Source organism: Lepisosteus oculatus, chromosome 6 (genome assembly GCF_040954835.1).
Source record: "Lepisosteus oculatus isolate fLepOcu1 chromosome 6, fLepOcu1.hap2, whole genome shotgun sequence".
NCBI classification, from domain to species: domain Eukaryota; kingdom Metazoa; phylum Chordata; class Actinopteri; order Semionotiformes; family Lepisosteidae; genus Lepisosteus; species Lepisosteus oculatus.
The window spans coordinates 56047523-56064908 of NC_090701.1; the positions used below are offsets into that span (position 1 = coordinate 56047523).

General features: G+C 39.5%; 1 protein-coding gene across 7 annotated transcripts in view; it reads left to right on the forward strand.

Annotated features, from left to right (window-relative positions):
* The window catches only part of ptprma (protein tyrosine phosphatase receptor type Ma), a 238809-nt gene that overhangs the window by 68447 nt on the left and 152976 nt on the right, over positions 1-17386 (forward strand). For all 7 annotated transcript variants that reach the window (XM_069191608.1, XM_069191610.1, XM_015353612.2 and 4 more), the window contains exon 3: positions 15054-15328. In XM_069191608.1, the coding sequence (XP_069047709.1) occupies positions 15054-15328 (275 nt within the window). The remainder of the gene's footprint in view (positions 1-15053; positions 15329-17386) is intronic.

A 17386-nucleotide genomic window follows, 5' to 3' on the forward strand; every position in this document is an offset into this window, starting at 1 on the left:
ACCTGAAATGCATGACTAGACATAAACAGCCCTAAATTGATCATGTGGTGTGTTTTTGTCTGAGCTACACTGCCCCATGATTATTGCTAGCAAATGCTCACGTTCTGAGGTATTCAGAGAAAATCTATGCTTTTCAGTTAGCTGATTTAAAGTATGTTGAAAAGCCAAGATGAGGAAGCGCTTTACAGATCTAACTGCTCAGTGCTGGCAGTGAAAAAGTGTAAAATGGTCTTTAGGTACCTTTTGCTTTTTTTTCAAAATTTTGTTAGAATGACCCTCTCGTTTCTAAGGAAGCAGATGGTGCTTAACTCCCTGGCAGATGGGAGCTTACAATCAGCGGAAGCCATTAGCTATGAAACATAACAATGGAAAGAGGGTGATAATACACCTGGACTAAAACAATTGTGTTTCCCTGAAATGAAAGGCTGGCTTCCATGAAAATGTTAAGTGATGACAATTCTGCCTTTGTGTTGTCAGTGATAAGCTATTTATATAAAACTGTGAAAACAGCACCAGTCCCTTATTCTTTGCAAACTGCGTTTCCACATTGTGATGAGACACAGTAAAAAGATGTGGTTGGTACTGTATTTTTCTACATGTGTTCCGCCACATGAACCCGATGGTAAAAGCTTATTTAAGGTGAAAGTTGCCATTAATATGGGTTTTAATTAAATGATTTGATTTATCTTTACCCTTGGAGTTCAGTAAGGGCATTTAAAAACTTGAATAACTGAAAAACACTGAATAACTACCTTACATATTAAATTACCATCAGTTGGTGTTATGTTATTTGTTGAGGAAGTGTTCTCTTTTAAGATATTTTGAATGTTTGATGAAGTGTGAGGTGTGTGTGTGTGGCGTTTCCACACTGAGGGCAACCAGACAGTGGAGGTTGGGTTGTATTGACGGGAATATGTATTCTCGTGTTTGTGTTTAATAAAAAAAAGTTTCACATCTGTAAAGGAAAGACCCCTGCCTATTCATAAATCATTGAAAACTGTACACCAGAAAATTGTAATTCAGAAAAATCTTCATGCTTAAACCGGTTCTAAAATATGAATGTAAGGATTTTTAGATAGTGAAATGAACCTATTAATAGTAATGGGTGGAGTGGTGGCTCTGTGGCTCAGGATCTGTGCTTGTGGCTGGAAGGTTGCCGGTTCAAATCCCGCGGCCAGCAGAGGAATCCTACTCCGTTGGGCCCCTGAGCAAGGCCCTTCACCCCAACTGCTCCAGGGGCGCTGTATAAATGGCTGACCCTGCGCTCTGACCCCCAGCTTCTCTCCCTGTCTGTGTGTCTCATGGAGAGCAAGCTGGGGTATGCGAAAAGACAAATTCCTAATGCAAGAAATTGTATAGGGCCAATAAGATGTTTTTTATCTTAAAGGAATCCCTGTTTTGTTTGTTGTTGAAGGAGCCATGGCATGTTTGCAGGTAGACACTTGGGTATCAGTATGTGCTTTGCAATGAGTACAGTCATAAAAGGCAGGTTACATACTGCAGTTCTAAAATGCAAGACGGGTCCACCCCTTTAATCTGTGAGTATTGAACCCAACATATTGTTAGAAATGGTGTTAGCTGCCTCTAGTAAAAAAAAATAACTTTGAATTGCATTAAAAATGAGCTCAGACTAAAGCACTTCATTCGAACAAAATAGCCCTCAGAGGTGGATGAATTACTAGTAGCACAAAGTAATAACAATTGCTCTTCATTGACATTTTCAAGGCGTTGCCTTACTTTCTCTCAGTGTGACCTCTGTGAATTTTATTACTGAAACAGACTGTGAGGTAGCAGCTGAATGAAGGAGAGGGTATTGCTTTAAAGAGTGGCCTTGTGGTCCTTCATACTGATGTCTTTTGCAATAATGATTTCAAAGTTCAGGCCCTGAATAGGGTAGAAATAATGAGCGCAATAGTCATTACTGCAAATTATATCTACTACTAAGAACCCCATTCAACTTAAAATTCATACCAGATATCTCTCTCCGATTGACTTTGATTAGTATCTGACTGTGGTACATTCTTTTGCTGTCTAAATGAGATTATAACTCATTATAATATAAAAGATCATCTTCATACCATGCAGGATTTTCAGAAATTTGAAATAAAAGACTGGGGAAGTTTATTGTAGGCAAACTTTCAAGGTGAAGTAGAGCTGTGAATGACCCAATGCATTTCTGTCCATTTTGAATCTCCTGCTTAACCTCATGTAGTAACATTTGTGTGAAACAATCCTGTTAATTGGTTAGGAATGGACAGTGTTGCAATGTCTAGAGTGAATTGATGCAAATAATTACAGAAAATAGAGTAACATGAATTTTAACATACTTAAAGCCTGTTTTTCCACTTTGCGGTGATCTGATCGATACGGTATATACTGATTTAATTAAATAGTCTGGTGGTCTTCTGGTTTTTCTTTTATCTAGCAGTGACAAGCTGGAGGCATCAGTATATCATTGTATAAATCATGCTTGGTCAGATCCAGAAATCAGTTCTGTTAAAATTAAAGCAATAACAATTATGAATAGTAATATTCATAGTTAAGATAAAACATTCCCAACTTGTCCAGTTAAATTGATGTTGGGTGATATATATGTGACTATAAGTAAAATGAGGATACACTTTATTTAAAATTGTATTATGGGAAAGTACTGAGAAATTTTCAACAGTTCTTATTTTAACAAACTATAATTAGATGTGTTCAGACTCTCAGAAACTATTCTGTAGTTTTAGGTTCCTCAGTGGTTCTAGCCCTGCATTGTTTCTGAATCCACATGGATCCATTTAAAATAAACCCAGTTGCCCAAAAGATTAAATTTTGAACTTATTGCTACCTTAAGGGTTTACTTAATATTTCTGGCAATTCTTGTGAAACTTTTTGGAAGAACAAAATGATGTATTTCATATCAGTAAAGGAAAACTGAATGGACTAAGGTATGTGCCCGTGCTGTAATATTCGCTACCACTAGAAGCAAAAGGCGCGTTTATCAGGGAAATCATGATGAATAAATTCACATTTTAAACTGCTCTTTCAGTTACTAATTAGTAGTAAATGATTCATAAAACATTGATACTGCAGTTTAATGATAATGCTTTTGCACAGGATCTACTGTTTTTTGTACTCAGTCACTCATTAAATTAAAATGTTCACGTTCATCTTTGGGAGGAACAAAAATAAAGCTCTAAGCACAATCATTTCTCTTGGGAGTTTTGACTGTTCCTGCAGTTCTCACAGTGAAAGCCTTCTACTTGGACTAGCCCACAGTTTGTTGTGGGGATTTTCTGATCTTTGTTGTACCACGGTTTGGAAAATAAAGTTTTTGCTCTGTTGATTCCTACTTTTCTCCCAAATTATCTTTTACACTAAAACAGGTGAAAATTATTGTGTTTAATCAAATAATTATTGTTATAATCAAACATTATTGTTTCTGATTGTATTGTAGCGCTTACGGCCGACGGGCACTGTGTAAGAGCCGGCGTACCAGAGCAGGTGACGTCACCACCCTTCCCTGTGATAGCAGGACTACAGCGACTGGGCTGTAGAGAGATCTCTCTTTGGCTCACCATGCTGGGTCGCTGCAGAGAGATGCGGGAGTCCCGGGTTCGAGCCCCCGACGGTGGGGGGCCAACCTAATGCGGCAAGGGCGCCCGCCTGAGCCCCCATTGCGTTACAGTATAATTACCAATAAGAAGCTGTTTTACTTTTTTGTAGTATAATATAGCACGGAGTGCAGCGGGGTTCATGGTTCCCTGGTGATAGAGATGCTCCTGGTGATAATGGCCTGGTGCCACAGCTGGACCCATCTGCATACCACCTCTGCCCAGGCCCAGCTTGGTGACACGCACACACTCCCACTCCGGCAGTTCCTGTTTCCTAGACACCGGTATCGCGGGTGTTGCCAGGATACATTCCGCCTGTATTTACGTTAGCTGTTGTTTTATCAACCAGAGCAGCGCGGAGGAATAGAAACCTTGGCAGGCTGAAGGATCCGTTTGAATTGCGTGGCTTTCATTAATTCATTTCTGACAAGTCCTGCTCTTCTCTCGGGTTTCACAGTGGATTTCAGCGCTGAGAATGCTGGGCTTAGGGAAATATGGTGTTTGTGGGAAGCCGCTCCAACTGTATGAGTAAACGGCATCTTCTTAGCTTTATTACATATGAGCAGACCACAAGAATGTGGTCAATTGGCACTCAAGAGAAGACCAATTGAATACAGCTTACGAAAGTAAGGTGGTTATATTGTTCCTTTTGATCCTTTACAACTAGGCACTTGTCTGTCTTAGTGTTGTTATTCTCATCTTTTGGTTTATTTTAAATCAGAAAAATGCTCCCTGTAATCACATCACTTTTCTACTGGGTATAAATCAAAGACAAAAGAAATCAGCATTTCCCAGCGACGCATAATAGCAGGGTGAGTGAGGGTAGGAAGGATTTTCTATTCCAGTTCCCTTATTATACTCACAGAATTGAAATTGGGAATTGGAATTGAAATACTGGAATTGACCCCCAGCGCGGGGGGTAATGGCATCTTTGAGTAAATGCGACAACGGCAGCCAATCAAAATCTGTGAGGTTTGTGAGTATACGACTATTACCTCGGGTGAAGGGGTCAGCTTCACCATCAGCTTTACACAACACAGCAAGCAGGCCTCGTCTAAATGACTGTCAGCATAGGCCTACTCGACGTGATTGTTTTGGGATTTGAAGTTCTGTGCTGTCTAATTTTGCAGCTCTAGGCCTACTTTTTTACTTGTTTCAATGGTTGTAATTAAAGACGTCAAGCTCTTAGGCCACGTTGCCCACCATGTGCGAAGACACAACTCCGTTTTAATGATTCATCTTATTATTAACAACATGCAACCTCTTCAAAATATATAATAAAATGGGAGCCTATAATTATTACAACTGGTAAACTGCATTTATCTAGCAAGATTTGAGGCTTCCTGGCACTTCAAGTGTTTGCTCACGTCCTGGCTGTGTTCACTCTTGCCTTGCACGATCCAGCTGCCTGCAGAACCCTCCTCACTCAGCCGGTGGTGCAGCTTCTTGTGGAGACGCTGGCACATAATAGCTCCTGTGCCTCACCCAGGTGGGTCCTCTCCCGTAGTGCATTTGCACAGGCATTACAAGTAGGGTAATAATTTCTCGTTAACGGCTACAGTAATGGATTTGAATTTGAACGAGTGGATAAAGGTAGGCTGGCGCATCTTAGATAGTTTAACCTTTTTATCCTTTGCATTTGGCTTCTGATGTTAAAAGTTGAGCGAATCTCAACTCCCAGATCTGTCCATATTAGCTCTGTGCTACTCTCTGCAACGGTCTTCTCGACTTGTTGACATTATCCGGTCATTTTCTCATCGCTTGGCTGGCCTATCTGTCTCATCCTGCTCCGTATGGCTTCAGCGGGTGGTGTTATGGGAATGAGATGGGTAGTATTAGATGCTGCTGTTCAAACAATTGTGCCGGCTCTAGGATTTCCCTGCTTTACATTCCTTCCCCTCACAAACTTTCTGCATCAGAGGATAAGGATCCTCTGCACTTCACAAACCCTGCTGGGATTTCAGAAGTTTTGCCTTTGGCCAGGCACGTATCCAGGAGGAGCTCAAACAGGTGGTAACTCCCAAGAACCAATGACTTTCCTGAAGAATCTTTTTGTATTGCTCTGCAAGGGACCCTGCTTGCTTTCAGTGAATGATTAAATCTTAAAACAAATCAATGCAGCCTTCTGATACCCAGCAGTGAGTACTGAAGAGAACCCTCTATTTGTCTTTCAGGAAACAAGATGTAGTTAAATTAATTTAACATTGTAGGCACTGAAGGACAGAGGTTAACATTATGAAACCAGCACTGCTGCTTTGATAAAATCTCTAAGCTCTGACGTGAGACAGCGGGCTGTCTTGTTTATTCACTTCTGAGTACTCCATTCTCAATATCACAGCTTAATTAAAACATTTTTGTAGTGTCTGTAGCAACAACTACACAGGAAAATGCTAATGATTTAAAATGCAGTTTTCTAATCCCCATGTCCTTTCTCAAAACCATTGATCCATTTGCTAAGCAGAAGCTGAAATGTCCTTCCAAGTTGAAAAGTGACATCATTATATCTCTGGTTCAGGTGTGAGCTTAGCTGTAATAGGAATAACATGACAGTTGTAACGAAAGCCTTACACATAATTTCTAGCATTTTTACATATGAGACACTGCTTTTTGTATCTTCTGGGTGTTTTTTACAAGCCTACAAACATCTGAAAAACTGGTTGCATCTTTATGTTTTTGTGTTGCCCATTAGGATGTGGAAGCAATTTATTTGTCATAAAATGACAGAATTCATTTTTACATGTTTCTACTTTTCACAGCTTGGTGACTTTGTTTTATTGAACAAAAGGCTGTTAATACAGTGCCATTTTTATCAGTTATTTTTATTCTTCATTTAATATTCAGTGTACATGCAGAGGACACAAAAATGAACACCCCATGGGAAGATAAGGGACACGTATATGATAACCACGTTCTTCCAGCCAGGTGTTGCATTAATTAAGCAAATACTGTAACATCTCCACATGCTTAAGAGATATGTACTGTATAAAAATGCTTGATTTCCTACAGTAATGACTAGCATAGCTACAGGAGAAAAAATCATTTACTTGGAAGGAGGAATGGTTGTTGGTGCAAGTTTGGCAGACGCTTCAGTGACCAAGACAGGTCCAGTTGCAGGTGTTTCACAAGCCGCAGTGTCTGAGGAGATGTCAGCATGAGTCTCCCAGGGAAAGACCTCATCAGCAGCGAACAACAGTGGGTGAATGTGCTTTACTCTAGGATAGCGATATCCATGAAGTGCAAAACAAAACAGGCAAGACATGGGAGCAAACTACAGTTTCATCAGAAATGTGGAGAACTCCACATACAGTAGGATAGTACAGTCAGCTTGCCAGGTCCTAACTGCAAGTTGCGCTTGGCAGTGGGGCAAAGAGGACAGACAGTGGACTACAAACCCCTGTTCTTGACCAGCAGGAGTGCATGTGTGGAGCAAACCTGAAGAGGTCTGCAGCCCTGAGTGCTTGGGTCCAGCACTGGAGGGCTCTGCTGCCTCTGTAATGTTCTGGGCTGCATTTTCCGGGCGTAGTTTGGGTGCACTCATTCCCTTAGTGGTCAAAGTCAGTGCCAGCTGCTACCTCACGGGACTGAGTTGTCATCTTCGTCCCGCGCCGCTCCATTTCTGTCCCGCCGAGAGTGGTATCCCCCGGGGCGCCCATGCCCCTGTCCACAGAGTGGTACTGTAGCTCAGTGGTTTGACGAACATGACACTGATGCTGTCTGTATGTCGTGGCCGTCTCGGCCACCAGGTCTGAAACTAATTAAGCTTTTATGGGATATTCAGGAACGATGCCACAGGCGGCATTTTCCATCTCCATCAGCCAGACATGACTTTCTCGTGGAGGAATGGTGACTTTGATTGACTTTTTAATTTTTTTTGTCTGGCTGACAAGCAATGCTGAGGCCTGCTGTCGTTCATAAGGGGAGCTAGGAAAAAGCGGTAAAAAAGGTCTCATTATTAGCCGGCAGTGAAAAAAATGATTTTGTGATCACACAAATATTTTTTAAAAAGTATATGCATTTATTAAAAAATCTAAATGCAGGGGAAGTGATTTTTAATCCTTCTTATTTTATAATTAGTTGTAAAAATTACATCATATATGTCATTCAAGGAAAGTTTTATACTGAACAAGTAATTGTGCTAAAACAACAGTTACGATTTGCTTTTAAAATTTACTAATTACAGTGCAGCACCACATTCTGTGGTCAAATTATGCTAGAATTGAGGATCTGAAATTATATGGTGAATTGTTTATTGTTTAGGGGACAGAGAACTGCAGAGGATATTGATGTGAAGCAGTTAGCAGTATTATAATTTTGTCTCCTAGTAACACCGTTCTTCTTTTTCATACGAGCGCGGAGTCTAGCCACCCCACATTTACATGAAGTTTGTTTGTCAGTGCAAGCATGTAATTTCTAGAGACTGCCATGAGTATTGCAGTGGTCAACCTTGAACAGCCTATTTTAGGGATCTGAAAAGATGCCTGCTCCTCTTGGCACTAGTTCTCAATAGGAACCTGATAGTATTCATCGGCATTAAAGACGCGATTTTATCAAAATGATCAGCTCAAGATGCAGCGCTTTTAAATTGTTCAGAGGGTTAAATAAGACAAACGATAAAAATGCCACAGTTTGTATTTTCACTGTTTCATACATAACAGAGTGAAAGAAACAGGAGTGTCCTAAGTAAGAACTGGTCTTAGCCATTGTTTCAACATTTTTGATCTCATGCAGTTTTTGCTATCGAATACTCTTTGACATGCAGGACCTGCGATTTTTAGCATAATACTGGAATAATATATACAGTATAGGGATACCACAAATCCAGCAGGGAGCAAGAAATGTACACTTTTGACTTAATGAAAAATAACTCTAAAATTTCTCACCTGAGCCATTATGCAGTTTTTGATATCCCCCCTGCTTATTCAAGAGCAGGACTTTGTAAAATCTATACTTTTTACATGGACTTAGTGGCTTCATTATGTAAAACAATACTAGCTAATGATATGCCATTTTCCAGAGGAAAACAATTTAAATAAAAGATCCGTTTATTACACGCTCTTGATATCAAGGGAAAAAAGCCCTGCTAAGTTAATTAGCATCATCATCCTTTACTGGGGCTGAAAATACCTGCTTGTGACTGTTGATAAATGAAGGCTGCAAATCGCCAACAGATTGCTTCTTTTATTTAAAAGTAAAAAAAAAAAATGTTTTTGTTAGTGTAACGAGGCACAAAATGCAATATGCCAGGTGCATAATGTGCTTTCAATGCCAGCTTCATTATTTCGGACACATGCATAATTGCCTTTTTAGAAAGGCAACCTTTTATATTTTTCCATAAGCGCTTGGTCTCGTGTTATGCGAGTTTAAAAGCCTTTTAGGAGGGTAACATTTCCAGGTTCTAGTTCTGCTTTACTTAAATGATTTCCATTATTAGGGTAACGTATGCTTTCAGTTTTTTTGTTCACCCTTTACAATAGTTTTTGTTTTTAATGGAAATAGGCAGATAGTTTCTTTTTTATACAGTACCTAATCCAGCTTGAAATTGACAATCGTAGCATTGAGCCAAGTCGATTACAATTCCCTGTGCCAAACAAGGAGGGTGAGGACCTGCTTGTGCCCTCGTGTGACATGCCCAGCTGTCACACTCGTTCGTCATCCGTGCCCAGGAAACCTGATCTGGCTCATACCTGCTCGCCCTGGGTGGTACTTGCCTTACTGTACCCCTTGCAAACTGCTGTTCAGTGACAGCTTGCATACTCCAGACTTGAACCAGTGACGTCTGTGCTGTGGGGCTGAACTTGTTCTGCTATGCAAATGTTTTCACTGACTGAGCCACTCAGGACCCTTAATGCAATGCTTTAAAAGTGTGGTGAAATATAGTATACTATTTTCTTTAACATACAGATTAATCCTAAATGTTACAGTACATATCTTGTAAAGGGTAGTATTAAATATGCTTATTTTCATTTTCCATCTGAAAGTCAGCATTAGTGTTGCAATAAATTATGCTTTGTGACTTAGTTTTTACATTGTTCTACTCCTTTCCTTTCTGCAGAGACACAATTCCATGGTGGTCTACTAAATAATATGACAGAAATATTAACTATTGCAATGGGTGAATCTAGATAAAGTCTTTAGTATGAAAACTAGCTTTATGGTCAGGTAGAGAGGAAGGAATGACACGACGCTCTTGACAGTGAGATACTATAACATTTTGTATTGACTGCTCAAGTACGGCCTGCCTTGAGTTGTCTGAATCACTTTTTTGTAGAGTCTGATGTAATGTGAATGAAAGATTTCTAAGTGACGGAAAGTCAAAGTAATTGTGATAAAACTCTGTCGGGAGCTTGCGCTTATGTGTTGGTGTTTCAGATGTTTCTTTCTCAAAACAACTAGTAAGAGATCTTTGCTGCTAATGGCCTGCTAACTACCAAATGGTCTAGAAGGGCTACAATAGCCTGTTCTCATTTGCAACCTTTCTTATGATAGAGAACCTGAGGAGGGAAAAAAATGACTGGGGAGAGTCCAGAGTATGTTATAGGCCACCGAATTCAGGTATCGGTCATAAAGTAGTCTTGCAGTACTTAGAATATCAGCAACATACAGTATTCAAAAAGGAAAATGTGGTTATCCGGAAATGTACATTTTCCTCATTCCAAAAATTGGGAATGCCAGATGCTGAGACTCAAGCTGTAGACATGATAAGGATCGCTGCTCACTGTAACTGGAAATTGAAAATGGGAATTTGGAGGATCTTGTGCTTTTTTACCTTTTATTTTTGGCTTTTTTATTTTACCCTAAAAAATTAAGGCAGAACCACCCCTGAAAGAGTATTTAAGACATATTTTGAAAATCAGAACACAATGGGCAATTCAGAAATTAATCTAAACATGGATTTCTGGGGCATTTCAAGGAAGATCTCTGCAGCTGGAAGTGCACAGAGTGTGATGGGACAATTACATTTCAAATTGGGTTCAACAGGAATGTGGTTTTATTTGGAATACTGGCAACCAAGCCATATATTTTGCAGTATCAGTAAAATCCATTGTGAGAGTCCCATAAGGGAATGTAAAATTGCAAGAATGCTAGTATAATTTTCATACAATAATTTTCCAATGGCTAATTCAAAAAGAGAGATTTTAAGCACAATGTGGAAAAAAAACAGTGAATCCTCGATGAAATGGTAGTAATTTCAAATGGGATAAATGTAAGAAAACATGATCTGCGTAAAGTTCAGGACACATGGAAGGGCAGTGCTCTGGTGTGTTTTTGTTTTCTCTGTGAGACCATGCTCTGTTTTTCTTCAAGACAAGATGACGTTGTTTGTACATCAGATCTGCCTATTTTGTCCAGTTAATTAACAGTTAATTTCTGCCCTCAATGTTATAAATGAGATAAGTTGGCTCAAATAAATATTTTAGGTCTAAGAAATAGACCTAAGCCAATCACCCTGCAGCTCACAGTAGGGAGCCCACTGAAGCTCAGCAGGTGTGAGCCTGGTCAGTACCTGGATGGGAGTCCTGGGAGAAACTAAGGCTGCTGTTGGAAGAGCTGTTAGTGGGACCAGTAGGTGGCGCTCACCCTGCGGTCTGTGTGGGTCCTAATGCCCCAGTATAGTGATGGGGACACTATACTTTAAACAGGCACTGTCCTTTGGATGAGAAGTAAAACCAAAGTCCTGACTCTCTGTGGTGATTAAATAATCCCAGGGCGTTTCTCGAAAAGAGTAGGGGTGTTACCCCGGTTTCCTGGCCAAATTTCCCATTGGCCTTTACCAATCATGGCCTCCTAATAATCCCCCTCTCTGAACTGGCTTCATCCCTCTGCTCTCCTCCCCACTGAGAGCTGGTGTGTGGTGAGCGTACCGGCGCACTATGGCTGCTGTCGCATTGTCCAGGTGGGGCTGCGCATTGGTGGGGGTGGAGGGGATCCCCATTTCCTGTGAAGCGCTTTGAGTGGAGTGTCCAGAAATGTGCTATATAAGTGTAAGCAAATATTATTATTATTATTATTATTATTATTAATAATTTCACCTTCTCATTTACTGTAGGATCCTAATTAAACAAATCAGTTTACCCGAACTGTAGTTTTTGTTTTGACCCTGCTGCATTTGTAGTTAAATATTGTGAGCAGAACATAAACACCTTATAAAAATAGAATCAGTCTAAATATTCAGTAATGACAGATGGTGTTGTTTCACAGTTATTTCATAAGAGTGCATTGTGTGTTGAAAATTGGCACAAGGGTACATGCATAACAATAAGATTGTGAGTTTCCAGGGGGGTTTACTGGGTTGCTAAACAGAAGTACTAAGTTACTCCTTGGACCAGAAAAATGCTTTCTTTCACCATACATTCATCCTGCGCCCTTGCTGTTGTGAAATAATATAAGCAAATGTGCAGTCATTTGAGAATTTGATAAACCATCCCTTTAACAATTTAAAGCTGTTGTGAAACAATATGAAAACATCACATTCTATCTATTGCATTATGCAAAATACAATCAAAACAAAAGATATCACCGATTCGTCTGTTGAACAGTTCATAAGGAAATTGCTTTTTGAAGTGGCTTACAGTAGGTCTTTAAAGAGTTCAGCAAAGAGCAATTGTTTAAGCTGCAATTCCAGAACCTGTCAGAGTCATCTGAACTCCTCAAACAATACCATTACCAAGAAGATCGATTTACTATGTTGTGCTCTGTTAACAGAGATCAATAACAATCATTCTAATTTGCGATAGGTTGGCTAGGGAATTAAAAACAAGCAATTTAACACTGTGCCTTGTAATTTAATCAAGGCTACAAACGTTGTCTAAAACATGAATGAACATATTATTTCAAGGTGTCATTTGTTTTATTCATAGCTGTACTTTTTATACATTGCCCTCCAAAAATATTGGCACATCTGTCAAGACTTAATTTCTCATTACAATCAAGCAATTTGCACTGGTGGTCATGAAGTTATAAGTGATGAGTACACTATAATGTAGGTTTTAATGTCCACTGATTCCATGCATACGTTTGATCATATTAGAACAAAAGCATACTTTTTGTTCATTACAAGGGTTACCAAAATATCGAGACATTCACTTAAAGACTTAAAGTATGTTTTAGACTTTAGAAGTCAGTATTTGGCTGCGTTTGCCTTTCAAGCTATAACTAGATGATGTCTGTAAGTCCTCGAATTCACCATACCCTTTGTGTAATCATTTGATTACATAATTGAGCCTTTGCTGTATCCACTATGTGTTCCTGATGTATTCTGACTTCAGTTTTTCTTCATAATGCATTCTCAGTTGGATTACAATCTGAAGATTGATTTAAGATTTTCGAGATCTCAAGATGACCAGATATTTTGGGTCATTTTCATGCTGGCGAAGCACTGCCTGATAAGTATAAGCAGCATTTTCTTCTACATAAACGGGTAAAATATTTCTTCCTACTGCAAAATAGCTGCTGCCATTAAGTACATTACCAGTGAGGATGAGTGAACTAGCTGGACACACCTGGCATGTCATGACCTAGACATGTAGCAGCAGAATGATTTTTTTTGCATTGTTTCTAATAAATGTATTCTAATAAATTCATCAGATGTGCACCTTTTTACAAACACTTAAAACCTTTTTTGTTTAACTGTGGGTTTGCATAGTATACAGTAGTTAATTGTTGGCTTCAATGACAGAAAGTATTAATTAGAGAGTTACAAACCCATTGTGGTTAGTGGGCTTGTTTGATTTTGTTACCTTAAAGAGCTTGCCCACAGGCTATTAAGATGTTTGTCTTCATAAACACAGCTATTCCAAATTTGTGTTGTACAAGTGTACTAGATGAGATGCCTGTTTAACATGCAGAAGACAAGGCTTGATTGATAGCGGTGTTTTCAGGAGTGATTTAATAACATTGAAGGTGAAACCACAATAACTTGTTTTACATAAAGCTCTTGCTGACAGCTAGCAGAAATGGCTCCAGTGGTACTACGCTCAAAGACACTGTAGTCCTTCAACATCCTATTGAGCCACCACTTGCCTACAGAGTCTTGACAGGGAACTGCAAAATGTTTTTGTTCTCATTTAATTTCTATAAATATGACGGATCTCTTGCTAGTTATCTGTGCCTGAAGACACATGAAATTGGAGCAATTACTCGTAACACAGGGCTCACAGGCAAGCAGTCTTTCTGAGTTATTGATATGTCAAATGGTCTTTTCGTGAAGGCAGCATATAGTTGCACGATTTAGCGCTATAAGCTGAAGCAGTTGTTCTTCTAGTTACACATCTGTAGAGCTAGCTGTCAGGCAGTACTAGTTTACAAAATTAGAGCCGAAAGGTCTGATGTCTTTCTGCATGTATTCTATTTATTAGAAACACAAAACCATGAAGGCTTCTGTACTGTCTCGCAAAATAAAAAGCAGAATTTCTTCTCTGTCTTTGCCCACCTCTCAAGTAGTTAAATTTCCCAGCTTAAATTTAGAGTTATGATGACGCGATCAAAACATAATTGGTAACTTAATAAAATTACAAATCTTAGGAATGCAGTATGTAGACAGATACTTGTTTGGTATTGGTATTTTGCAATATGCACTGTAAAGTGTTTAGAAATGGAAATTATTCAGCTTGTGGTATTTTACAAAGAGAATGAGATTTGGATTGACAAAGTGTTTTTGTTTAAAGCAATTAAGAAAGCTAGAGGTTGCTGCTGTAATACTGCACTGTTGTTTTTCTGCTTTTAGATGTATAAAGTAAAAAAACAAGAGGAATGAGAATTATACTTGATTAAATTATGATTTTTTTATTTTACTTTTAATGCATTTTTTCAATTAAACCTGCTTCAAGGGATCACGTAGTAAAACCAGAAGAGACTGCAGCGACAGCTGTTTGTGCCTGTAGAACTCCATGAAAACTGCTTCACAAGAACAATTTTACTTCTGTGTCTAGGATATTCATGTTGATGTACATGTAATCCTGTGGTTATCCATCAACAGGCTTTTTTACAGTGCTGTGGTGTTGCATGCTACATTCATTCTGGAACAGCTAATTTAGTAAAAAATGGCAATATTCCTTTGCCTTCTTGAATGTCAGATGTTGACCTATTTTTATATAAGACACATTGAACATTGATGGTGCCTTGTAAAAGCATTAACCACTTTCCAATTTTTTGGAGTTAAAATAGATATATACATGCTTTGTTAAATTGAAAACTGAAAATGTTTAATCAGAACTTCAGTGCTGGTGCTCATGCGCAGTCACAACCATGGTTCTTCACAAGAAAGCAAAAATTAGTTTTAATAGATGGATATCATCAGTAATTGGCATAATAAAACAGTGTTTCTGAAAATTAACATGTATCCAAGAAGAATAAAATCCTACCCACAGCTATAGTGTGGACACTAGAGAAAGATGCAAGACCGCAGATAAAATCCAATGAAGAATCTCAAGCACCCTGTGTTTGTTTTTTTTTCAGGTTCAGCCTTCATGATGGTTAACACCTCTGGCAAGTTCGCGGGACAGAAGGCACAGTTCCTGATGCCACAGCTCAAAGAGAATGACACCCATTGCGTCATCTTTCAGTTCTATGTGTCTGGCAGAGAAGGTTCAGTCCCTGGTGTGCTCAGCGTGTATGTTAAGGCCAACAATGGCCCTCTGGGTAGTCCTGTCTGGAACATGTCTGCGCCGGCCTCACACTCATGGAACCAGGTGGAGCTTGCAGTCAGCACCTTCTGGCCAAACTACTATCAGGTAAGGCCAAGAACTGATGTGTGAAAAGGATTTTCCTTCAACGTGCAGAGATTGGGGCACAGTTCCTTCAGTTTTCATCATTGTCACCTGCTTTTGTTTGATTTGCAGTAGTAGTATGCCGTAGAGGGTGTGTGTTCCGATGAGGTGTACCATTTGATTATAGTCCATTAGGCTTGGCTTCTGCTTCTATTAATGTGATTTTAAGGAGGGCGGCACGGTAACGCAGTGGTCAGCATTGCTGCCTCGCGGCGCCGGGGCCCTGGGTTCAGTTCTGGACCTGCTATCTGGGTGGAGCTTGTGTGTTCTTCCCGTGTTTGTGTGGGTTTTCTCTGGGTGCCCCGGTTTCCTGCCATAGACCAAAGACATACTGGTAGGTTCACGGGCTTCTGGGTGAACTGGTCCGGGTGTGAGTGTGTGCGGATTTGTGTCAGTGTATCTGTCTGCCCTGCGGGGGACTGGTGTCCTGCCCAGGGTGTACCCTGCCTTGCGCCTGTTGCTTGCTGGGATAGGCTCTGGCTCCTTTGTGAACAGGAATTATAACTGTTAGAAAATGGATGGATGGATAGTGTTTGTGAAACGACAATTAGAACTAGGGAATTATCTTGATGGCATTAGGATCTGAAAGAATAGTAAGCATGGTTTTAGAACATAGGTTCTTGCTTAAATAGTTTTATTAAAGATTTTTCTAACGAACAACAGCAACACCAGACATACAGTATACAATATGGTTTATTTTGTTTTTCAGAAACGTGTGCAGTTCGTGAACATGAAGCCAAAATAGGATGATTACCAAACTCTGTGTCATTATAAAATTATTAAATGGTCTTTTAACACAGAATTCGTAAAAATCTAGTACTACTTCCTCAACAGGTTGCAGACTATAGCACATGGTTAAAATCTACCCTAAAATTGTAGTTTTGCCTTTCAACCATGTTAAAGACTTCTATGAACTGTTACACTGGCAAAGACAAAATGTTCTTTTCAACCCAAAAAGAACCTGTTTTTCTTTTTTTATGCTCATACCAAACACTACAATAAAAGAGCCCAGTATGAGATTTAAAACCAGCCCGATGTGAGTTTTCTTGACTCTTATTACTTGTAAAGGTTGAAAAGAAATTGACAAAGAGTCCCATTTACCCTATTATAAAAAAATTGCCCCCTGTGAGCAAGCGGATTACTTTACTACACCCAGAGCAAAACTAGGATCCAAGTTAGAATAAATAGCAGGGACACCTAGCATTATCTGTATAGAAAGCTGTACATATACTGGCTAGCCATTAATGGTGTGAGAAAAATAAAAAAACAGTGGGGATCATGTTCTTTTGAAGAATAATAATGCCTTCAGGTAATGATGATGCAGATAAAAAACTGTGACTAAAAAGAAAGTAGTTAAAGAGAAAAATGAGTAATTATGTGAATAATGCATGTTAGCACAGCTAAGAAACTATTAATTACGTTTAAATTAGATGGCATTCTGTCCTGTATATGCTGATTCTTTTAGTGAATGTTTCAATAAAATGCTGTTTCCAGTGTATCGGCTATTCCGCTGTATAATGGGGTCTATTTGATATTTGTGTCTGGAGCAGTCAGAGCTCTGGAGCTGGGAAGGCAGTCTCAGTCCCCTGGGTTAGCTGACTGGTGCCTTTGACTCATTGGGTTTGACACTTATGGACTTGGAGGAGTGCAGAGGATGTGGATCAAATCTCTGCTCCTACTGTACAATACACAGCACATCAGAGCCGTGACCTATATTCAAGCCAAAGCTGTTTTGCCTTTAGAGGCGGAATCAGGCACTGGCAAGCTTGAAAGGCACCTTGGACCTGTAGGGTGGCTTGACTGGTCTTGACTGGCAGGGCGGTTTTACCTTTGGCTCATGGAGATGCCCGGAGGACATGAGTGGAATCCTAGCTCCAGTTGCGCACTTACCCTGTACTGTGCATCTTAAATGCATTGCCATTAAATAAGGCAGTTTCTGTTGTGAATTAAATGCTTTATTAAAGAGTAGAGCCTAATCTATTTTTAGTTATTTTTGTTTGTTTGATGTTTTTTTTTTCATGT